Raw genomic sequence first — 26,296 nt, 5'->3', positions numbered from 1 at the left:
TTGCGGCGGTGAGTAGGGGGGAGCAGGAGGAAGAGAGAGATCTCCCCTCCGTTCCTCCCAGCTCTCCCCCGCCAGCAGCCGAATCTTTTGAGACGAGCGGGCAGGTACTCGAATAAGGCACTACTCGCTCGAGTAGTTTGCCTTAACGAGTATGCCCGCTCATCTCTAATAGCTACACCACTTTTACTTTGCACCCATTTTGATTTCACTCACTGCATATTTCATTAAAAAGTGGCTTCCTATACATGGCTTTAAAGGCCAAAAGACAGATTTCAGCCTTTAAAGCCACAGGCCAAAGTTTAGTAATACCATTGATAAATCCTCCTAATACATTTATAAAATAAGAGACAATTTAATTAAATGTATGCATGTACGGAATGAGTAAATTAACAAGTGCCTTCCCTCTGCATCGCCTCTGTATGGTGGGAAGTGGTACTGTTGTAACATAATAGTTTCAGTTTTAATTTCTTCATATTTCTGAGCCTGAAGATAACAAGTAACTGCTTAAGCTTCAATAAATATGTTCTTGTTATCGCTTAACAACCAATTTGAATATCCATTTTTTAATATTGCTTTTACTCTGAGGGCTTTTTAGTGCATAGTGAGGCACCGATGCTTAGCTGTTCATTTGTACCCATAATGCATAAAATGGACAGAGATAAACATTCACGCTCAGCTAAGATTTTCCAGCATTTCAAATTGTCACTTTATTTTGCAACACAAGCCCTAAGGGAAGATCATTGGGGATGTGATATCAACAGTTATGCTTTGTATGCGAACAACAATAATAAATGAGTTACAAAGTAATGTACTGTAAATGCAGCAACTGTTGGATTGTTAGAAAAACAAGGACATGTTATGGCCTGTAAGTTTCATTATAACAGTCATGTATAAGGAGTCAACTTGCAGAAAATGGGAACTGCCAAAGTGTATAGAATAGCACAAATACACAGTTGTAAATGATATGTTACATATATCAGATACTAGGACAAATCGAGAACATTTTTGCCAGACATTATAGACAGAATTTGCTTACCTGATATTCTATTCAATTACTAGTGTTCTACATAATCTGACAGGTCAATGTTTACAATGACAGTGGATCAAATCATCAAAAACTCCAAAACAGAGAGGTGAATGATTTGCAGCCATCACACAAAGTTTTACATAAAGGGTGAAATCTCTCTTCATCCAGACTAGATTTGTGACGGATTTTTAGTTCTAACATATACTACATTGCCCTATAAAAAGTTATTTGACAGCCAAGTCAGAATCAATATTAGTAATCATTTACATATGTTAATACTTAGTGGGGTTCCTTTGGCCTAATGACATCGCATACTCTGTGGCATACTTTCTACTGATGTCTGGTTCACTTTAAGCTGGTATTTCCCTGCATTTATCTTGCAAACGTCTGGCAAGTCGTCTCAAAGAAGATGCATTGGCCTGTCTACAATGCTGCATGGAGCGTTGTCATTGGACAGTTGAGCAATGGAAGAATGTTCAATGGAGTGACAAATCACACCACTCCATCATAAAATCAGATGGACATACTTGAGTGCGAAGGATGCATGGCAAATGTCCTTTGCCTGAGAGTGTTGTGCCAATGATTAAGTGCGGTGGAGGTTAGCTATGGTCTGGGGATATTTTAACCCTATCCAATCCAATGTCGGGCCTGCCCCGACATCATAATTTCCCTCCACAGCTCCGATGTCGGGACAGGCCGGACACTGCAGTGCAGGAGTGCATCTGCACCTGATCGTCAGGCACATCGGGTGCAGATGCACTCCTACACTGATCCTCAACAAGGACCCTCGAGGAGAAGGCAAAAAGGCATTTTAACCCTTTCTGCCTTCTCCTTTACACATTACATAGCGCTCAATTAGCGCTATGTAATGCAGGAGATTCTGCCCGGGGATTATGTGACCGCCTGTGTCACCTGACCCCCAGCGGTCACATGAACGCCGAGCCGGGAGCCTGCACCATGGGAGGACCTGCTTACCTGTCCGGTGTCTTCCGCATTCTTCTTCTGCCTCCCGGCCCGGCGATCATGTGACCGCTGGGTGCCACCTGACCCCAGCGGTCACATGATCACCGAGGCAGAAGGGAGAATGCGGAAGACGCCGAACAGGTAAGCAGGTCCCTCCACGGTGCGGTGAGCACCTGCACCCTCCTGGACTCTGTCAGTTCAGGAGGGTGCAGGGAAAAAAATTTTTTTCCCATCCATTCTCCCCAGCTCTGATTTATTTGGAGCTGGGGAGAATAGATGAAAAAAAATAAATGGATTGGAAAGGATTAAACGGCATGATCTCGGCCCATTGGTTGTAGTGGCAATAAGCATGAACACAGAGGAGTACCTTGACACTCTTGACAATAATGTACTGCCAACAATGTGGCAATATTCTGGGACCGATCAGCAATACTTCCAGCACCCTATCACTAATCCAATGCTGTTTCACATTGGTTTGAAGATATGGATTAGCCTGCACAGTGTCCCCACCTGAACCGCGGTAAACATCTTTAGGATGTACTGAAATACCGGGTCAGGAAATATGAGCAGCAACAAGCGTCAATGAGAGAACATGCCAGATGTTTGCAGGATGAATGGAGAGAAATACCAGATGAAGTGTATCAGATCTAAGTAGAAAATTTGCCACAGAGAGTATCCAATATTATTTATGCCAAACGTGGCCCCACTACGTACTAACATGTGTAAATAAATACTACTTTTGACTCTTGCTCAGGTGTCCAATTACTGTTGGACAGATGAAGTTCAACCAATATAATCAATGGGGTACAAGCAGATGTAAATAAGCCCTAAGTGGTGTAAACAGCACTAAGCTGGGATATATCTTCAGTTTCCATTCACTGATAGCAAGCAGAAATGTGAAAAATACTGAGTAGTTGGACTATGAAGGTGCATAGCTATACATTACACAACGATCAAGCTTTACTTACATCGGATTAACCTACAATGTTCTTTTCAACTGCTAAAAGGATTGGTCACATGTTGGCATCTTTGCTCTTTGTCTGATACACTCTATGCCAATGTTTTTTAATAGGAAAGACATAACTTTATTGTCCTGGCATATCTATTATCCAGAGGGCTGAAAGCTGTTGCATGCTATGGAATTGACTGGATAAGTCCATCTTTTTCATTGACAATGACCATGATAGAGACAATGACATATGAAGACTTTGCAGGTTTTCTAATTGGGGGATGTCAGGCTTCATTAAAGGTCTTTTTATTTTTATTGGTTTGATCATACATTTTATTATGAACTTCATTTTCTAAATGATCAAGACTAGAAATACATTATGAGGACAGTAAAACAGTCCACTGTTACCTACAACGTGTGATTGCTAGCATATGTGCATCAAGTATTTCAGGTGTCTTGTAAATCTTGCGGACCACCTTGGTTCAAAGCTTTTCTTAACATTCTGCTTTAGATAAGTCTCACTTTTTTATATTAGGGATATAGTAGAACTATAAATCATGAATAGAATGACCATTGCTTTCTTCTGCGCTATTACAATTATTTATAATATACCCACGCCTCGCAGAATCCAACCAGAAAGTCAATTAGACTCTGCGCATTTCTCACAATGATCTCCCTCCACTAATGTTGCTACTCTAAGAGGAGATAAGCCATATAATTTTACAGCAAGCAGCCCATTGATTCCTTTAACAAACACAGCTTGGCAATCTATCTTCTATATGAAATAATGAGGTGGCAGGAATGCAGTGGAAGGACCCATCTTTAAGACATCACGTAAGGGAATCCAGCTGTGCTTGGATAGTCTCAAGCTATTTAAAAAAAAAAAAAGAAGAGATTTCATGTAGAAAAGTTATTTACGTGCATATACAAAACGGAGCGGCTATGCATATTAAATGTATTTGCGCAGTGTTATTAAAAAATGTAGCAGAATCTTACAATATCTATTTCATAAAAAGCCATTTCATTTGAAGACTTCAATGAATATGCAGGATTTCAGAGAATTGAACACCTGTTTTTTTATAATGGCAAATTAGGATTTCTCATTTGGCACTATAGTGGAGGCTGAGCCGCAGAGGAGAAAAAAAAAGTCATCTTTGATTGTGCTTAATCTTCTGTGCACAGCAAGGTAAATTAAGGCTCTTTCTAAAGTTGGAAATTAAACTCACAATCTCTGAACAAATCCTCTCATATACATTCATGTTCTGTATACCTCTACATGGGCAATAAATGTACAATTTAAAGCTATTGATTTAGGTTAAATATACTGAAATGCCCTATATTTCCCTATGGGCTAGTCACTACAATAAGATAGACCATGGGTTGTCATATTCCAGACGCATGTCACAATTCTTCATGAATCCAACACAGAAAACATCCATGTGTCTTTGTATCAATTTGAAGGCATAGGTACATTAGAACCCCATAGAAGTCTATGGGTGTCCTATTACAGCTCTGTACAAAGTTTTACTGAGCTGTAATAGTAAATGGACAGACTTTAGGGTGATAATTAGAGATGAGCGAATATACTCGTTTCGAGTAATTACTCGATCGAGCACCACGATTTTCGAGTACTTCCGTACTCGGGTGAAAAGATTCGGGGGGCGGAGCGGGGGGTAGCAGCGGGGAACAGGGGGGAGCCCTCTCTCTCTCCCTCTCCCCCCACTCACCGCTGCAAACCCCCACTCACCCACGGCGCCCCCCCAAATCTTTTCACCCGAGTACAGAAGTACTCAAAAATCGCGGCGCTCGTGCGAAAAAGGGGGCATGGCTAAGTAGGTTCGCTCATCTCTAGTGATAATCTGCTCCAGTGGCATAGTGCACTATCAATGTTCACCTTAGAGGGATTGTCCGAAACTCTAAATTGCTTTCCAATCCTCCATTTATGTAACAACCAACGTCTTTGTAATTATGTTACTATGACAAATGTGTCTTTTCTCAGATCCTGAGCTTGGTCACGTGCTCCCACTACCAAAATCCATGGATTTTTGCGTATGTCATGTGTACGATCTATGAGCCTTTGTGGTTTGGTATGTACATCAGCTGCTACTGAATGTCACTGGTGGTGAGCCAGTTTTGGATTCGGATGAAGTGCACAAGTGTCTGGTAAGAACATGGACATGTTCGGATATACACGAACACACTAAGTCACAAAGTCTTATGGATTTTGTATGTGACATAGGCGGAGGTCCAGTGATTTTGGCAGCAGGGACTCATGAACAATCGCAAGAGCAAAAAATTATCATAGTAAGAGAATTACAAAGAGGTCTTCTACAAAGAGAGGATTAAAAACTAGTATTGGGTGTCAGACAACGTCTTTAATATATAATGAGTGCATAAAGTCACCTTTCAAAAATAACCCGTAGAATTACTGACAATGAATTACTGAAATGTGAAATCCATTTGGTTGTTAAATGGAAATACTCTGACATTTTATGACATGTCACAGTAAGGGACTCACCTGTTTAGAACTAGTTTTAGAACCCACATAATTACAGAACCAGAAAGGTATTCGCAAATTCTTTCCAGCATTTGAGGCCCTTTCAAAATTGTTGCTCATTCATTATCCATTTTAGTCATAAATTTGTGACTTTTTTCCACTAGAATCTGCGTATTAATTCATTTATGCGTACACATTTTTACAGCTCTTTCCACATATCTGCATTTCTTCTGTAATTATCCATTTTTTATTTTAAAAAATCCTTCAGATGTTAATAGCCTCTTTTTATATATTTTTCATCTCCCTTAGTTCATTAAACTTTAATACACAAATGTTTTTACTAGTTTCTTTTTCAAAAGGTTTATGCTTCTTGTTAAAGGTTATATAAATCATGTGTCTTGCATTCCACAATATTCTTAGTTTTTTTCCTCTTATGTTACCTTACTTTAGAAACACTTGATATTTTACTACTTTATCAGCACAGTTTGTGCACTATTGTCCTTCATTTTTTGTTTCATTCTCTCTTAATTATGCTTTTTTTCACCTCTGTATCTTCACTATCCAATTACTCGTGAACATTTAAAAAAGGATGAAATCTTACAAAAGTCCACATGTAAGTCCGCATCACAATCCTCATGTCAGACATGCAGATTTGGTGGCAGATTTGTTAATGGTACAATATTACACCAAGTGGGAATTCGCACTTCTATCTTGATGTTTTTATAGATTACATTTGTCATGGTAAAGTTACATTCTATAGGTGACTATCATTCTGCAATTATATTATAACTGCTCTATTATGTAATATTTGAAACAGTTGCACTTATTGACATTCCCTTTTATCTTTCTGTTTTTGTTTTTTTTTTTCCTATGTGGGCAAGTTTTCTTTTCCTTCCTTGAGTTCAAGTTACTTAAGGGGAATGACTAAATCTGTCCAAAAAGGAGATGCACAATAAAACAATCTTTAGACTCAGTCTGAAGTGTGAAAAGGTTACCTCTTTAATAGAGGGTTTTCTGCATATTCCTCCTGAACTACATTTGATGTTTGAGATCCACACTACAGAAAGATCTTTATGTGATAAGAACATTACTTTTGATTAAAGGCTGTGGACACCTTTGGGGGGATTTTTTCTCTTAAATGTATGTATTTTGTGCTGATTATGTTTGCAAAAAGGCTTATTTAAAGATTTTGCGAAATTTGTCTTCTGCAGTTTCTACATATCACTGTATATAGACACTGCAGTCTAAGTCTCAGTAGGAGATCTGTCAGTGAGGCTGGACTGACTGCTCTTTTCTTCTGCTCTTCTCTCTTGTACCTTGTATCTAATTTACGTCCACAACAAATAGCTAATAAAGTGCCTGAGAGAAAAGATAAGGGCTGCTTCAGTTCAGCCTCACTAACAGATCTCCTATTGAGACTCAGACTGCAGTGTCTATATACAGGGATATGTAGAAGCTGCAGAAGACAAACTGTGTAACATTTGTTAATTAAACCCTATTGCAAAAATGATTGTCAGACCAAAACACATGCATTTAGGTAAAAAACAAAAACAAAACCCTTTGCCACCCAAAGTGTCCATAGTCTTTAAAGAGAATTTCATAAAAATGGCCGTGCATTAGTAAATGAGAACCTAGCTCAATAAGTAAAGTTTGGTAATTATATTTCCTTTATATGTTTGCCACCATTTTTTAATCAATTGTGACAACAGGAAGTATAGCCATATTTGTCACTTTTACAAAAAAAACTTCAGTTAAAAGCAAAAACCCCCACAAATGTACGAAACTTTGGCTATTACTCTAGCCTTTTATTTACCTGGAAATGCGCATTTTTACATTCTTATGTGCAAGTGGTCTTTAAGAATAAGAAATTATTTAAGCGTAGAGATGGACATACACTGTGGGATATCTCACTAATATGGTTGGTTGTTGAGAAAGCTTTGTATTGTTAGAACTCATCACAATGAGCCAAAATATCACACAGTGAATGCCAGTGTAAGGATATAACATATGCATTGACAACATCACAGTCAGTATCTCAAAATTTTAGCAGGATGCTTGCTATTTTCTTGGATTTTTTTGGCTGCCTACTCATGTGTTATATCAAGCAGAGACAATGACAATAAATGATGCATATTATTTTCTACATTACTTGTAAGATATAAAGCAACAAGCAGTAGGTATTCTAGCAGCCCATATGCTAATAATGGCAACACTAGCAAAGCGGTGTAGATGAGCAGATGTGCTTTACACTTGCAGGTTTCACAGATGTAACAATGAATAGGGCAGGGGTTCAGATGAAAGGCATGTTTGTGAACAATGCATACCTTGTTATAAAACTCCAAAAGCTCCTGGTGGTTAAACTCCAAAAATATCTTCTCCAGGTTCTAGAAGAAAAGAAAGACTAATCATTTGTATGCCAGAAAACGCTAAAACTTCAATATATAAAAACATCGTAGATCAGAATCGCTATTTACAGTCATGTAGCACATTGCAAAAATTGTATATGCAAAGAAAAACCCTCAAATACGTGAAGTTGGAACAGTTTGTATACATGAACTAGGCTACCATATAAGGAACTAGTGGCGTTCTGTTACAGTATGGCTGGCCTCACTGTGGACACCTATATAATACAATATGTATCATTAAAGAGGTTTTCTCGACAAAAACTACGGATGATCTATCCTCAGGATAGGTAATCAATAGTTAACTGCTGGGACCCACTGCTTGGGATACCCGGCAATGAGATGATCGCGCAGTCCGCTGTCATTACAGCCGGACATCATCATAGGACACAACAGCAGATGAAATTAATGGAAGTTGAAGTGGCTATTACACTTCCTCTTCCGACCCCGCTGTTGGAGGCATAAGTGCCAGAACTGTAATAGCCGGCTTCAGCTTCCATTGATTTGAATGGGAATGAAGCCAGCTAGGCCACTTCCACTGCCATCACCGATGACAACGTCCAGCCCCACTTTACTGACAGTGGCCGAGCAATCAGCTTATTGCCAGGTATCCTGAACAGTGGGTCACTGGTGAGTAACTATTGATGACCTAACGTGAAGATAGTTTTTCTTTTTTCCCCAGAAAACCCCTTTAATAGCAAAGACCTTAGTTTTATTGAAGTCACTATAATTATTAAAGTTGTTGTTCTCCAAAATATTCATCTTTGCAGAAACCTTTCACCAAGATCATGCGGTCTTAACCAGGTGCTGGATGACTTATTGTATATTGAAGGTTTAGAATAAAATATACAACATGCTATCGCTCAAAACACGTAGGCAATTTTTAGACATATGTACGGTGTTTACTCCTGTTGTCTCGCATAATAACGCTTTTTTATATGATTTTTGATGGTCTGGACTCTCCAAGTTTAGAATCGAGTACGGGCTACTGTACAACACAGCCACAATTTTATAGAAAGTGTTAATATGTGGCTTATGTTATATGCTGGATCTGAGAAGAAATGTCTACTGAGAGGCTCCTGACCAGCTTCCTCTACCAGGCTCTTTATGGTTGATAGGGCTCTCCCTATTCACAACAACCTGTTAATCATGGTTAGCAATTATGCTCATACTATGACTGTGATGTAAGTCAAGCATATACTGTACATTCGGAAATGCTCCTGAGGTATATATAATAAACTTATTTATGACCTTTAATGGGTTCAATATGAGCCCAAAGTTTCTTTCTTTCCACCTTTTCATTGTACTGTAAAGTGTATTTGACTTTTTAATACAGTAGGATCTTGCTAGTAGTTCAATAGTGATACCGTTGCATATAGATGTAGAAAAGTTTAACTTGACTGTGATAACTTTGTCCCACAAATGATCTAATCTTAAACCACTGAAAAGCTATTGCTCCCTTATCATAACACAACATAAGCCGATGCAAAGCAAGTGAAAGGGCAAATAAACAGCGGCACAGAAAGTTACTCAACGTGTTAAGAGTCAGGTTACTTTGCTACATTTGTAGATCAGGGCTATGCATTAGGTGTAGATGTTAGGAGGTATATGTAAGAACAGAGACTGAACTTCTAAATGACCAAACAATGCATGTTAGTGTATGAAGAGAACAAGCAAAGCTATGATTTTCTCTAAAACGAAATTCCAAAGCCACAATAGATTCTGTAAGTATTGCTGACACTGAGCTTGATTAAAAGCATTGCCTATTTTTTTACTGATTGGAAAACGCTCCATGCATTCCATCAAACACAGCGGCGTCTTCTACAGTAGACCCAGCTACTAGATTCATTACTATTCTGCAAAGAGTTATGCAAAGTCAATAATGCATTAACTCTCCTTAAAGTGAATACATGTTAATGCTTCTCCACCAGTCAACTTCTCACTAAATTTAATAGCAAGATGAGAAAGCTAGAGGATCCCGCATAAATACCAATACACCTAATACACATTTTTAAAATTCATTCTGCATAGAAACAAGGTTTCAGGCTGCAGCAGGCAGCAAATGCTACAGCAGTAAATTAGAAGTCTGCAATGAATCTCAACAGAATGGATAGAAATGAATATAACACATAAGAGGTAATTATTGCCCTTTTTTTTCACCAATCGCATCTCTATTGAGTCTTTACATTCACCACATCTATATACCAGGGTATAGCTGAGAAGGCTTTTTCCTTCCGGACTCTAAGAAAGCTGAGTTCAAGACTCAAGGAGAAGAATAAAAAGTGATTTTTTTTTTAATAACCAAAAGGCAGCTCCCCAGTAATGTCCATAAATGCCTATATTCACATTTATTTTAGGAGAAAAGTAAAAAAAATAAAAAGAGAAAAGTATGTTTAACACTGTCAAGCTACAATACTACATTTGCAATGTCTGTTTGCAGTATCTGCCAGGAAAGCTCACAGTACATACATCAAACATATTCATAGGCCCCCACGGACTCGACAGAGGCCAAAAAGTATGTTATTCTACACAGACATCCCCCCAAAACGTGTATACCGTGAGAAAATAGTTTTCCAACATGTATAAATGTATAGGATTTTTCATAAGGGAGCCTATGGGGACTACATACCACTATACGGCATCTGTCTGAGGCATCCGTCTGAAAATTCTTCCAATACATAAAGACGTAGCAGATATTAAACGTTTTATGATAACTTAATAATAATGTAATACACTTCTGTAAATCCAGTTCTCACTATGTGCCAGTCAAGTTAATGATTGCTATATCAGTATTGCAAACACAATGTAGGGGCAGCCGCGTGTAGTCCATTTTATCCACCATTTAATCAATAGCAGCACCAAGAAAGTATGACATTTTAATCACTACCATGCCACTGCAGAAAGTGCAGTAAGTCCGGACTTCTCTCTGAAGACCCCTTGGCTCTGTCAATTGAGCTGCTCCACAGCTTTTGGATCTTCAGAGATAATCCTGGACTCATGGCACTTTCGGCAGCAGTGTGTCAGTGATTAAAAATTCAATCACCAGTCCACTACTACCAAAAGTGCCATGAGCCCGGGACTTCTATCTGAAGAGCCCTACGCTCTGTACATTGAGCTGCTTCACAGCCATGATTGACATCTGTAGCATTCTTCTGGTTGGCCACTATAGCTGTCAATCAAAGCTGTGGAATAGCTCAATGAACAGAGCCAAGGGCTCTTCAGACAGAAGTCCCGCCCCCATGGCACTTTTGGCAAAGGTGCATCAGCAAATAAAACTTTAATTTCTTGATGCTGCTTCTAATGAAATGGTGGACATGGGTACAACTACATCTGCAAATGTCAAACATCCGATCAGAATAAGGACTTGATGTGTATAATTAAGACTGTATATGCATAAAAGCAGAGTGGCCCTCTACTTAGGTGAGCATTTTCTCAAATTTTGCAGAAGGTGGTAATGCTTCTGGTCAGCCATGAATATAGCTTCCTCTTCCTGAAGATTTTGTCTTTCACGAGTGGTATTCCACAGCAGACAGACTCTCTATAAATCTGTTAGCAAGAGAACAGGGACTGTAACCTCCCGGGGGTTCTAGCAGGACATCTATATGGACTTTCACTGTTTATAGAAGTTCTTTCTGAGAGCTTTATTTTTCCCTAAATGACCTAAATATACGCCGCTTTTTGGAGGGATGTAGAGAGAGCGTTAAAGTCTCCCAGACCAGGATTTTCAATATTGGCAGATAAGATCTTCTTGTGGAGACTCTCTGCAGACTTTCATCCTTTCAAAGATAGATTAGTTGCATTCCTCCTGCACACGGCAAAAGCACTGATTCCACTCCTGTGGTTGCAGAGGGCCCCACCCACGGTGTCCCAGTGGAGAGAAAAGGTGTATCTAATTTATAACTTGGAGGAACTCTCCAGCTGGAGTAAGGGCTCACATGATGGGTTTATGCGAATATGGAGCCCTTGGAGACAGCTTGACCAGAGGCCATGTACTACATAGTTAGGTGTAATTACCCTTATTGTACTGTGGGGGGAGGGTGGCCCACCTTCCCGGCACATCGAGGCCTCAGCCTTTCTTTCCCTTCATTAATAGCAGGGAGGATGCCTCAGACAAGGATAGAGACTTGGACGTCAATAACTGCTTGACAAAGGTAAAAACGAAGTGGGTACTATTATAGGGTTTGCTTTTTCTCCCACCTCCCATCTTTCCTCACTCCCACCCCCCTCCTCCGCCTTCTTTCTTCTTGATTTAACTCTATATGGTTTAGATATAGCCCAGACGGGAGGGCGTAATAATATTTTGAACATTTCGTAACGAGCATATTATGGAGTAATTGGTGTCGTTCTTTCTATGCCATGTTGCGAAAATGTATAAGGATGTATTTCCCGTGTGGAATGTCTTGCTTGTTATCCTGTAAAACTTCAATAAAAATTTGATTAAAAAAAAAAACCTAAATATATAGTAATACATTTATTGCTAGTATTGTACATGCAAAATAGTCTAGAAATACAGCATAAACCTATACATAGTACTACATTGGGACCTGCGCTATTAACTGTACAATAGTCATCAGGCGCATAAAAAGTTTGTGAAAAGGTGTCAGGTCCACCAGGACATTTATACATATGCATAGCCAAAGTTATAGTTTATTACCTGTGATTTACATAGCATCAGCATATTCCACAAGAAAATGCATTCACAGTCTGTGCCACAGCAGAACATTTCACAGTAAGCCAATGAATCTATCCGAAAGATGTCAGAATGTGTGAGGAAATGAGTACTTACGAGGAAACTCACGAAGAGCGTAATGTACAGTTTCCACATGTCTGCTGCCCTCTTGGATGTGAACCCATCGTACCAGGTCTGCATGAGCACTTAATGAATATATTATATAAATTCAGATATTACGGAACAGAGATAAGATAAAGCATGAAGGTATGTCAATATCGTGCTAGGGTCCACAATGGGGATAAAAGTCCCCTGGGGAAGATGTTCCTTTTTGGCCAAAATATTACAGTCGAGACTTGTACTTCAAAGTGGATGCAATCTGAATGCAGATGCACATTTTTACAGAAAGGTGTAATGATCATCGACCAGCAACGGCCTCTGGAAATTGGAAAAGCCAGCAAATCTACATCCCAGCTGTAACAGTTTAGGAATAATCATCTCTGGCAAGTGTGATCACATAAAGCACTTACACATGAAATCTACAATGGAAGAAAACCACGTCTCTACTGTAAAGATGAAGGGACTGTACAAGGAAACAAATTGTATGTTAAAAGCATTCGGACCTGATGGACAACATAATGGCAGCTGCATACAATATTGGAGCACACAGTACATACATCATCTGGGATCGATTTCAGAATCACATCACTATTCGTGTGCTATACATGAATGTTGCATTGGTAATCATGTACCGACAACAGATGGACTTTTTCCCTTCGACACAGCTATAGGAGGATTCTTTTTTTGTGGGATGAACTAGTTTCTATTGGTGCCAGTTGGGGCACATAAAACGTTTTGAGCGCTTTCTCTAAAAACCATTTTTCTTGGAAATGGGGTGACCAAAAAACCCACAATACTGGCATTTTGTATTTTTTACAGGGTTCATTTTGCGGGATAAATAATGCATTATTTTAATATATGAGATTTTTATGGACCCTGTGATACAAAAAATATGTTTTAATATTTTCTGTTAAAAATGGGAATAGGGTTTTTTATTCTTTAAATTTTTTTGCAGTGGTTAAAAAAGAAAAGAAGATTTGAACTTGTGCTCATTAGATCATTTATACAATATATTGCAATACTTCAGTATACATATATTGTATTTCTGCAGGCATTTTATTGAGCCTTGCTACAGGCACGGCTTAATAGGCAAGAATCTGTCAGGTTGCCCTGACATACGAACAGACACCTGTGATAATGTCACTGACTGGCCATTCAGGAGCACTCTATTGGACCATTTAAATGCTGCTGTTAACTCCGATCCCTGGCAGTTAATTCCTATCCCAGCAGTTATGGCAGAACGCCAGCTGTCAAAAACAGCCCAAACTCACTGCGTACAAAGTGGGCCGAGTTCCAATGAACCTATTTCTCGAGAAAAAAAAAACAAAAAAACCCTTTTAAGCTGAAGACGTCTTGTCTTAGACAGCATTGTCGCTAGGGCCATTCCACCTCACAACCCAACTGAGAAAACTATGGTATGGTACTAAAAATTTAAGACATCTTACCTTAATTTGTGTTATTTTGGGAAGCCAACTCACACATACTGTCTAGGACCTGTAATATTTCTTTGGAATTCAGTAGTCCGCTTGAGATCTAGCTCAAGACTCAATGAAACATTGAGTGGTGTATATATTAGACTTGCAGAAGCGTACAGAACTGCCGCAGTATAGTCATCTATTCACTAACATTCAAACACTCTGACTGGCACAGTCTTTTGAGAGCAGTCTCAGTCAATAACAGTAATATATAAAGTGGTTTCAAAGGCAGAACATCCTTAAACTCAAGAATGACACATTCAGCTAAAGATGTAGCAGACAAAGTAGTCAGTAAATAATCCTGCCGTATATCTGTATGAGGAGAGTGTTTTATTGTACAGCACTACCAACCGGAGGAAATATTACCGGTAGTAAGAAAGTGGAACTACTTAGAAAAGAAAGGGTTACACCGGCGAAAAAAGGAGCACAAAATTATTCATACTACATTTACTTCTACAAATGGAGAAGCATGATATATGCTACAAGCGTTATCAATGGGCATCATGAGTCTAATGGCTTTTATTGAATGGACTGCCTGCTGTAATGATCTTCGAGGATTTATACAGCACTAAAATATTTCATGCTAACTTTTGCGCAGACACAATAGTAACGTTGGAAAAAGTGTACTATAGAAAGGAGAGAAAACTACAACCTATTATATGAGCGGAGCAAGGCAGAAATAAATGTATTGCTCATCTGTGTATGCATCAGTATAGGATTTATATAACCATGTGAAGAATGAAGAGATAGTTACTATTGATGACCTATCTGCTCATTTACTCACGACAGGTCATCAGTAGTTGAGTCCACCGCTCAGGAACACTGCCAATCAGCTGATCCTCAGGCCTGCTGTCAACACAGCAGAGTCAGACATCCGCATCAGTGGGCAGAGAAGGAAGTGTAAGAGGAGGGTTCTTTCCCATTTAAATTAATGGGAGTGATGCTAATACAATTCTGGCTGCTCATTGATTTCAGTGGAGAAAAGCCTCCTATTGCACCTTGGGCTCTGACCACTGATGTTGACTTGCAGCTCTGACTGAGTATCAGACAATTGATGACCTATTCTGAGGATGGGTCATCAATAGTAAATGCCCAATCATCAGGCAGTGTAAAAGGCACTAAAAGGGAAATTCTAGGCAAGAACGTTCACAGGAATCCTTACTTGTCTGATCATTGGGCCATGCAAAGGTACTACTGATAACTCATTTGTCGAGTGATCACATCTTTCACGCAGCATCAAAAATCATCGTCATCAGCAGTGCATTTCCACAGATGAGAAGGGAATGTGCTGTTGACAGTGATGAAACAGTATGGGAATATGTTCACCCCTCAAACATCCTGAATTGTCCTGTGTGGTGGCCAGACAAACAGGCGTTGAGATTGCTGATCAGCTCGTTAGACAGCTTAGAAGGAGCCATATGTAACGGCCCTTACATCTTGGGGACCACTGATTGGCCACACAAGTCCAACTGCAAAGAAACAGTGACAGGGAACACACATCCCTATATTTGAAAGTAATTGAGGCACTAATATATTAAGAGCCACTGAGGAAAACACATTTTTCCATCCCTGCCCCACTGATTGCCTGTCACACTCTGGAGGTCTCTAATATACACTTTTTGCAAAAAAACCAAACACAAAAAGCCCCTAAAAGCAGCTGTCATTTTGCTGAAAAACTCGGGAATGTTTATCTTGCAAATAAGCCTCAGACCAAACGTAATAGCGGTCTACAAATATCTGAAGTGCTGTCACAGTGCAGAGGGATCAGCCCTATTCTCATTTGCACAAGAAAAGACCAGAAGCAATGGGATATAAGTGAAAGGGAGGAGACACAAATTAGATATTAGAAAAAAACTTTCTGACAATGAGGGTGATCAATGAGTGGAACAAGTTACCACGGGAGGTGGTGAGTTCTCCTTCAATGGAAGTGTTCAAACAAGGCTGGACAGAAATCTGTCTGGGATGATTTAGTGAATCCTGCACTAAGCAGGGGGGTGGACCCGATGACCCTGGAGGTCCCTTCCAACTCTGCCATTCTATTCTATTCACATTGCAGGTACCCGATCGCACAGTGCTGGAGGCATCGCTCAGCAAGAACATAATGAATAAAAAGATTTTTCAGTGAAAAGGCTATTTGCAAGTATAACCCTTCATGGTTGTTGGCTACTATTGGTTTCTGTCCCCTACAGTCATGAACTCATTGTGGCCGAAATGCCCTTTGTGTCTTTTGGCAATGGTTTATACAGTGATAATTTATGGCCAGCCACTGATACCACTCCAGAGAATAAGCTACTCTCCGGCTAAATAACTATATTATAAATATGACAAAATACTGGAAAGCAGAGAAGACACCCACGCTACCCTCACCGATACACTAAGGTGATGAACTGTAAGCACAGATAAACTAGGGATTTAGGCAATATCACTGATAACAAATATGGATATATACCCTAGTTGTAGTATTTTTGTCACTTATTGTTACACAGATGAAATGTGTCAAATGTACTGTGAAAGAGCTCAGAAAAAGCAATCAGAAACAGCAGGCTGCATAAAACAACATATAATGTTCCACCTCACAATGTGCTACAAAATAATCTCAGATGTCGGCGAAGATGTAAAGAAAAACTTAATACGGAATATGCAGAATTATCAACAGGTGTCAAATGAAAATCCTACAAATGTAATGTCTCAGTGTGAGATGCCTCATATGTCAGACAATGGAGGCTGGAAGTTATGAGAACAATGTAGTGCACCCAGCTCGGCAGTTTTCCTAAGGCCACCTGCACACAAGCGGATTTGATTTGCAGAATCTGCGGCAGGCGACCGCACTGCGGATCCACAGCACATACAGTTCGTAACATGCTATGGAAAAGTGCTTCTTCCTGCACACGAGCGGAAATCAATTGCGATTTCCAATCGCAGAGGTAAAATTGCAGCATGTTCTATTTTAGTGCGGATTCCACATGGACGGCTTCCGTTGAAGTCAATGGAAGCCGTCCGACCCTTCTGCAACTGACATTGTGGATAGGTCATGGGTACCCATGTCATTGTTTAGTGACAGCGCAGGAAAAATAAACAATTGAAAAAAAAAATAAATTATACTCCGGATGTCTGATGACAAGACATTCGGATCATCTGCAGTACAGATAATAAAGAAAGAAAAGAGGTATGCAGGGTAGCCGAACCGGATCAGACCCGGATTCTGTTGCGGGCTCCTAACTTTTCAATAGTAAATAAGACTCATTGTATTATGCTTAGTGCAGGGCCTGAACTGTTGAGGAGTTTGGTTCAGAAATAACACTCAGATGTCTTGTGAACTATAACTGACGGATTAGTGCTGCTCTAAGTCCGGTTCAGTAGAGTCTTGTGGAGGGTGGATGTTAGAACAGGAATATGGATGGTTAAACATGACTATAATACACCTGTATGAATGAAGCCTTAAGGCCCTTTCACATGCAATGATTATCGCTCAAAATTCGTTCAAATGGCCGAAAATGATCGATAGTCAATACATGTAAACGTGGGAAATCATACACTATTCGTTCAATTATCGCTAGCCAAAGTTTTTAGGCTGGCATAAAATCCATTGTTTGGTTGCTGGAAATTCTTTCAGTGATGAATGCAGTGTTTCCAGTGGCTAAGCAATGGCTTTGTTTTGCTTTGCATATTCAATGAATGCAGCGTTTACCCAGCCATGAGGATCCACATTTGGGACAGTTGTTTGCTCAGCTGGTCAAAGTGTTTATGCAATAACAATCACCTAAACACACACCCAGCTGAGCAAACAACTTGTGGAGGCAACTCAGATGATTACAGCAATTAATTTGTTATTCAAAAATGTCAGCAGCTCGCTTGCATTTTATTCAATCTTTTGGAAGTTTGAGCGATTATCTTTGCGTGTAAAAGAGCCGTTAGTCAAAGGTGGAGCTCCACTTTAACCAAACATAGCGGCCTGTATTGTAATGAAGGGATGTTTACAAAGTTGTGCATTCCATACACTGCTTAGCGAATCCCATTTCAGTACCTGGGAACCTTGTGTACTGCCTGCCTATTGTATAATAATTACATTAACCGAATGTGTAATTATTACCTTAATGTCTAATTATGTAAAGAGGTTCAGGCATAACATTCAAAGTTTAATGTGACATTTCCAGCACAAGAAATACACTTCTCCATTAACCCAAGCATGTGCAGAGAGAAATAATAGTTATATCAATGAATTGAGGAAAAAAAAATCTGATTTATTATGACACGTACCGCGTCCCAGCCAAATGTAGTCTTTAAACGTAAGCAATAATGTATTTCCCACATAACTCTTTGGACACAAATGGAGCGAATTGTGGTTTTGTGAAATAGGATTTCTCTCTCACTCAGAACTTTTTTTTACAATATTGGTCTTCAGGGGAAGAATGCAGAGTTTAAGTGAAACATTCAGCATTGCAGCTGTGAAAATATTAAACTTAATATCCATCTTGGATTTCAAGATACTCCTGTACAGTATGAATGCTGAATTTCAATTATTTTAATGTAAAACTTTTCATTTCAAGAGAACTGTTATTTAAAGGTTAATTATGTTTACTGTATCAAGAGTGTTTGATAAAAAGGTGATCATATCAATGACAGTCACTTTCTTTTTCCACCTTCAGATGTCTTTTTACTCATATCACATAGACTATCTTGTTTGCTCCCTTCCCCCCATCCATACCAAGTGACACCCCTTTGGGTACAAGTGAATTTAATAGGTCATATTCATGCAAAAAGAAATGTAAAAGTATCCCTGGTAAGGCCGGGCTCAGATGGCCGTAAGCGTAAAATGCTGCCGTGACCCTATGTACAGTCACATGACAGCGGAATTGTCCTGCGCATGACCACGTAGTCACGCACGCTGTCATGTGCATTACACCTGTTTTTTTTAGATTTCTTGTGTATGGGCGCGTGTATATATACGACACTTGAGAGCAGTGGGCTCTATCTTGCGTACATATGAGACAAAATTACAATCATTTCCTTTTTTGATCAGAAGCAGTGATATACTATTAGACACTTGCACAAGCGGCCTAGCACTGATCTGATTAGTTCAAACTTATTCATTACTAGGTGGGAAAAACCTGTGCAGTACTGCCATCTTAAGAACAAAGTATAAAAAGTTGTTAAAATCTGGTGCAGCTCCCCATGAGGAAATAGCAATGAGATTTTAAACAATATTCTTCATCACATAAAAAAGTTTGAGAACCAGCATAGAAAACGCGTTTCGAGGTACAGCCTCTTCTTCAGTTAACCTGAGCAGTTAGGGATTACATGCTTGGTTGTGCATGTTGGCCAACATGGTGGAACACCGCCGATGGGAACGGTTCAGGGATGTAGGAATCTTGTGCTGATGCTGTGGGAGTTTCTGCTCCAGCTGAATTGAAGAAGAGGTTGTGCCTCAAAATGAGTTTACTACTCTGGTTCTTAACCATTTTTGGCACATTGCATAATCTGTTATATACAGGTTTAGACTGGCCGGCAGCCCCTCCACACATGCACGTTCATTATTAATAAATCATTAACATTTGCCCTTAGCCGACTAATAACACCCCAACGGGTTCGCTCCACCATTTCCTCTTTTTTTCCCAACATTGACACATCTTAAGAATGTGGCAGTGTTAGAAAAAAAAGGGATGTGTTTTATATTTCATTAGACCAATAGGATCCAGTCAATATACTAAGTCAAAATAGACTTATTAGTGGCATTACTTGCCGAAATATGCTCCTCACACTGGCTGACTTTATTTGCATGACTAGATTACATTTTCATTGCTCTTAATACATGTAGAAATATTAAATATAAATATAGTTATATTTATTTTTATTATACATATTTATATATTAGCCTTAAAATATTAATTATGCATGTAGAAATCTGAGCAACAGGATCCCGTTACTAAGTATATAGTTGTTTTATTTGTAATCAATAAGATATACATTTGTATATAAGTGTTTCAATAGGTCAATAATCTTACTGCCATACAGGTTATTAAAAGAAGCAACGATTGCTATTTATTCTTCTGGAGGTCGGAGTTAGTTCCAGCAAGCGCTATGTCCGGAGTTACGTAGTTAGCGTTTCTCCACTCCCGTATTACAAAATTTTCGCTCAGGCTCTGCGCACACATGCGCTGATACACCTTTCTGGGTACGGATCCCATGACGCTCAGAGACCGCATCAGAGCGACAGAATATAGAAGCGCACGCTCTGCACTCGGAACTCCCACTTCCATAAGGTATGACATACTATTTAAAAGATGTATTCCCTACTGCACGTTATGCTTAAAAAAGGCGTTTAAATACGCCGAAACGCGTTGCACGACCCTTGCTGCAAGAAGTGTCTCTTGTATGCATTTTTTAAATTTAATTTTTGTTTCCGAATAAATGTACTACATAAAAATACTGTCGGCCATGAAAGTCTACAGCAGGAGCGCGGAGAGAAGCTTTTTTTTTTCTTGAAAACATCTCTTAATATTTTTGAGGTTTGTGGCCTACATCATTAAAAGGGAACCTGTCACCAGATCCATGCTGCCCAAACCACGAGCAGCATGAACCTGGGACAGGTATGTACAATGTCCCCCTGTAAGTGTTATTATGATATTCTGCGTTTTAGAATAAGCACACTATATTCTGAAATAAAGTGTGTTTATTCTGAAATGCACAGTGTTTCGGAAAAACACTTACATGGGGGCACTGTGCATATCTGTCCTGGGTTCCTGTTGCCCATGGTTCAGGCAGCCTGGACCTGGCACCACAGGTTCCCTTAAATACGAATGAAAAATGATTTAAAGGGGTTGTCTGGAAATAAATGAGCAACAGGCATACTCTGACAACAGTGAAGCGTGGCAGTGTTTGTTTAGATTGGCTTAGTCAGGGATGTGGGGTACATTTAAATATTCTTAAGGTCAAACTCCTCTAGGTAAGATGGGACGCACAATGACACCAAGATATAGACTTGGTGTGAAACTATTGCGGTAAGTGCTCTGAACTTAGGATTTAAGCTTTTCTTTCCTTTTTCAGAGCCTATGAGAGCTGTTGTCACGTCTCTGCAGCTAACAACGGAACTTGGTTCCCTGGAGGTTTGGGAATGAATGTGATTTGGTCAGAAACAGAGTAATTCTCCATGCTAACAAGGTCAAGCACATTCTTATCCATCCTTACCCTGAAGGAGGCAACTTACTGCTTCCAGCTTTATTATCCAAAAGGACAGTTACTAGCTTAGGTGATAAAGACCTGCTTTTTAGCAAAAATATCAAACAGATAGTACGACCTTTACAGAACATTGTTCTTTATGTCATTGAGGCTGTTAGGCATCACTTGTAAGGACAAAAGTGAGACCGCCAAAGTCTACAGAAGTTGACTAGGGCAAGCTAAATTCCTGTAAAAGTATGCATGGGCATACCTAATACAATCTACTCATCTATTCAATACTCCGTACACAATGTTGATAAGTCTACTGAAGAATTCAACATCCTTGTGATATTTGGTGGAAAATGCTGGCGCAAGTCACTCAAGCAGCAGGTATTTATAACAATATTAAACATGAGCACATTTAGAATAGTTTGTTTTCAATGATCCAGCCCTGGATACATGGCCACAAGACTATCACATAAATGCTCAGACTTCAAAAGGTATGAAGAAATTTGTATTGACTTGAGATCACATAATCTGCTCAATTTATATTCAAAGGAGCCATCTCTCCACACACCATGAAATATAAATGAAAAGCAAGGAGTGGATGATTGCAATACGAACTATCACTTTACGCTATAATTTGGCTTAACTCTGTGAGTTTAACGAAGATATTCCAGAGCTTGCCGAGGGGAACTTCAGCGGAAGAAACAGAATGCCATGTCTTGCAAAGTGGTAAGGTGCAGTTTCTCTGTCTTCAGAGATTTTTGCAAGATTAAATAAAGAATTACATTAAGGCAATATGCACACAGACATTACTTCTAGATTTTTCCTAATTCCCGTTTTGACAGCTAAAAAGAGGAGCTTGAATGTCACATAAAGATCAGCATCTCTATGAGGAAATGCAGGTGCCCTGGGCACAGCCAATCTTGCAATGCACACTTTGGAATTAGGATAGAGAAAAAGAGAAAATATTCTACTTTTACCGGTCACTGACCGTTATCTGCAGTAGAGAGACAGCGCTATTGTCATAGAGGTCATCAGCAGCTTTTCACTTAATAATAAAGTGCGTCAGGGCTAAAATTACATTATCAATTCTTCATCTGCAAAAGCCAGAGGTAAAAAAATAACTTGCTTATATCAATGACTTTGAGATCCCAATCTACAGATTATCATGGTTTATGGAAACTAGGGTGTAAAAAAATGTTATCAATTGTAATTGTTCAATGGGGAAAGGCCTCTCTCTTTTTAGGTTTAGCGGCCTAAATCTACTTAGGATGCTGTTTAGTAGCAGAGGTTGGCGATCTGGCAGGGTCATCTATACTGGATAGAAAGTCTGGTTTATCGCTACTTGGAATGAGGACACATTGGATGATTTATCCCATCTGCAAAACGATAATGAATAGTAATTAATTTTTTTTAAAAAGTAAGCATTTCATGCATCACTAAAAATGGAATTTCACAATTGCTTACAGTTCATGGATAGTTAAGAAATATTTTGTGAAGTGTGCCTATGAAGCAAACAGTGCCACAGATTTAAACACACAACTGTGCATTACAAGAAAGGGGGGAGTTACCAACATAGACATTTATCAATGTCAGGAAACATTACTTTACTGAAATAGAAGATGCTTGGAACAATCTTCCCACAGAAGTGGTTAGAAAATCAACATTTAAATGAGGTCAAGCTGCCTTGGAAAAGCATATATTTATCCTAGGAGAAAAATAAAAAGGTGATAATATAAAAGCTACATGGACCACGGGGGTGATGTGACAGCAAGTCTACCAAACAGGGAAGGGTGTACTTCTGACACGTAGGGGAACACACAAAATGTCCTTTTAATCGCTTGTCACGACCTTTCTTTCTCTGTTTCGGCAATACTCAACAGTTTGGTTGCCTACTGCAGTAATTACGTGGAGCAGAGGTGTGGCCACCACGCCGACTCCAGAGAACAGGATTCGAATTCCGAGCTCCAGTCTCTGGAGGGGATGTATCCCATGGCATATGACATAGGCCCGAGGCTCTGCTCAGAGAGGCATCAGAACTTCAGCCTCCTGCTCACAGGTCCTCCTCCACCAACTGCATTTCTGCACTCTCCTTCCACACCTCAAACTCCACCCCCAACGTTCCTAAGCAACCAAACACAGGCAACCCCCCAACAGGCTAGGGGGACAGAACACACTATTAAGATAGCCAACACCAACACAGTACACAGCCAGACACGAATACACATACAGTGACACAAAGACAATCCACATGAGGTAGGCAAATGTCACAGAGAGAAGGTACCCTAACTCTGAGCTACTAAACACACTAGGATGTTAATCGTTTCTTACCAAGGGCGTTTCTTCTGGCTGCGTCACCTAGATAAATGTCCAAAGCAGTTATGCTAGACTAGACCCATATCTAGAAACTTCTTAATATGAAATATCTGTGTGTAGCTGCAATACAAGTTTGTTCAAATATAAAAAAAACATACAAAGATGGAGTGGGCCTTGCTACATAATTAAATATATTGTCTAACAGGAGCTTCTTTATGTTTTTAACTATGCACAGAATAGGTGATAAATGTTTGATCATTGGGGGACACACTCATGAACCCCTCACTGATCAATAGAAGGAGGGTACAGAGTCCGCCATTCCTCCCCTCCTCCATACATACAACTGTGTTGAGGGATTTAAAACTGGTTGGACATGCATGCACCATTGTATTCTGTTTGGAAGTGACAGAAACAGCTTGCATGCTGTTGCACAGTTTTTAATACAAACTCCTCCTCACTTCAATTGTGCTTGTGAGCAGGAACAGAGGACTCAGGAACCCTTTGTGCAAGGGATCTGTGGAGCCCTCATATGATGGGAAAACAGCTTTCAATGCTGCGCACAGTCCGTTTTTTGATAGAAGGGTCGACTAATATACATCTAATTACAGGGTGTCTTGCTACTGAGAGTCCCAGTAATTAGCTATAATCTGTGGAGGAATTTAGCAGCAGGTAATCAATTCTTTTGCAGTGCCACTACAGAAAAAAAAAGCATTTCACAGATTTCATTAAAATCAATTAGCTGTCTGTGTAACATATTGATGCATCAGGTCCTCAACTATATGACACTTTCTATAGCAACTCTCAGCTCTGGCTAATAGATGAAGGTCCTCAACAGGGAACCCCTCTCTTATATTCAAAGGGTATTCCATCTACAAACATTCATCGCCTATCCACAATATAGGTGATCATTTTTAGAACAGGGGGCCACAGACCGCCTAGATGCAAGGCCATGGATAGTAGGAGTTTGAATGGAGCAGTGTTTGAACATGTGCCATGCCACTTCATTCAAAGTCTATGGCTCTGATGGAAACAGCAGAGCACTGCATTCAGGAAAGTGATAAATGCTTCTGGCCGATATATCACTTTAACTGAAAATACCCTAGCATTATATCTGAAAATGGGTTAAAAGCAGACAATGGTTACAATGTGTAGGAGTGTATTAGTTGACAGTTTAAGAATTTAGGGATGTGTAGTGATTACTATGCCAATTTCTATACGCAGTGTAATTAACTAAAGGTCTTTAATTCTTTAGAACAAGGGGCATGCGCAGAAGACCTGTGCGGCGCGAGCACGCAGCAGCGGCCCCTTCAGCGCAAGCCCGTCTAATCCAGGGAGAAAAAGGCTTCGGTCGGAGCCATGGAGACGGGGACACCAACACCGGAGGGGGGAAGTGTATAACTTCTGTATGGCCAATATTTAATGCACGATGTATATTACAAAGTGCATTAATATGGCCATACAGAAGTGTATACCCCCACTTGCTGCCGCGGGACAACCTCTTTAAGTTATTTTAAAGTTGATCTAACTTTGGTAGCCAATACAAAGAGTTTAATAGCATTGTATAAAGACCCTAATTATTCCTATTCGTAAACATATTCCTGAATTTGGCATGCTTTCTCTTTCAGTGATGTGCATTCCAGAAGACCGTATTCACTTGGTAAATAAAGACAGTAATATTTGCAGATTTAGCAGAGTTGTGGAGCTGTTGGTATAGAAAACCCTCACCGATTACAGTTCGGAGGCAATGAATGTACCAGGACACGTTTGCTGTTCCACTGACTTGTTTCACAATGGACTTTTGTGATGCAGCTAGGGAAGGGTCCACAGGTACTCTATGGACATGAAGATGCTCAGGGACCGATCCCTTCTCCAAAGTATTGTCCTTTCATGTAAGATCTCTGACATGACATGCTCTATGACCCAAGTTTGAGACTGTTTAGTTACTATAGGGGCTGAGTGGAAAACTAGAATATAATGCTGATAACTTGCTGCAACAAGTTATCTTCTCTTTAACACAATAAAGCCATTGAAAGGGCAAGAAAAGGATCTCGGCCACAAATTTACACATTAACTGTCAAGTTAAACATTGCTACATTTGTACATCATTTCTATGAATAATGGCAAATTGTCTAGGTCCTGAGGCAGCAACACACCATCATGTCTGCTTGTTTGTACACTACTCTTATTGTAGAAAACTGCATTGTATATTGTCACATTTTAATAGGACCTATATTTTGCTTTTGACTCATTTGTACATACATTAGAACATTTATTCCAAATGGCTCGGTGACCAACGTGTGATTTTTGCAATCATGAGATGAGTACTGATGTCACTCTTGGAAAGTAGTGTTACCCATCTATCTCTTTTTCACTAAATTTTATTTATTTTTTGCTGTTGTGGATTCATGCACAATGACTTTGGTGGAGCCTAAAGAGGTCTACAGTTCAGTGGATGTTCTTCTGGAATGTTTTTTAGTCCCAAGAATGAGTTGTTACTGCACCTTTAGAGTAATTGTAGGGAGCCAAAAACTATATAAAAGAAAGAGCCTGGAAAATCCCTTTACGTTATGTGCTTAACATGTACAAGTGGCACACCATGTCTACATTAACCTGCACCCTAACTGGACAGTTACATGATCCCACATAGCACATAGTACGTTGTAGACACTGTGAGGTACTGAGGGGCGTGATAGTAAATAGTCGCTACGTCGTCCCTA

General features: G+C 39.6%; 1 protein-coding gene across 2 annotated transcripts in view; it reads right to left on the bottom strand.

Moving 5' to 3' along the window:
* Positions 1-677: 677 nt before the first annotated feature.
* The window catches only part of COMMD10 (COMM domain containing 10), a 315,537-nt gene continuing 289,918 nt past the window's right edge, over positions 678-26,296 (bottom strand). Inside the window, exons 6-8 of one of the 2 annotated variants that reach the window (XR_010792819.1) lie at positions 7,761-7,820; positions 2,302-3,808; positions 678-1,654 (exon numbers count right to left, since the gene is read on the bottom strand). Coding sequence is in view for 1 of the 2 variants with exons in the window: in XM_066603091.1 (XP_066459188.1) it covers positions 3,770-3,808; positions 7,761-7,820 (99 nt within the window). In the remaining variant the exon portion in view is untranslated. Of the gene's footprint in view, positions 3,809-7,760; positions 7,821-26,296 lie in introns of both variants that reach the window. The other variant, XM_066603091.1, reaches the window with a different exon arrangement.

The sequence above is a fragment of the Eleutherodactylus coqui genome, chromosome 5 (assembly GCF_035609145.1).
Source record: "Eleutherodactylus coqui strain aEleCoq1 chromosome 5, aEleCoq1.hap1, whole genome shotgun sequence".
In the NCBI taxonomy this organism is placed as follows: Eukaryota; Metazoa; Chordata; class Amphibia; order Anura; family Eleutherodactylidae; genus Eleutherodactylus; species Eleutherodactylus coqui.
This window is presented reverse-complemented; position numbering and strand designations above follow the sequence as displayed.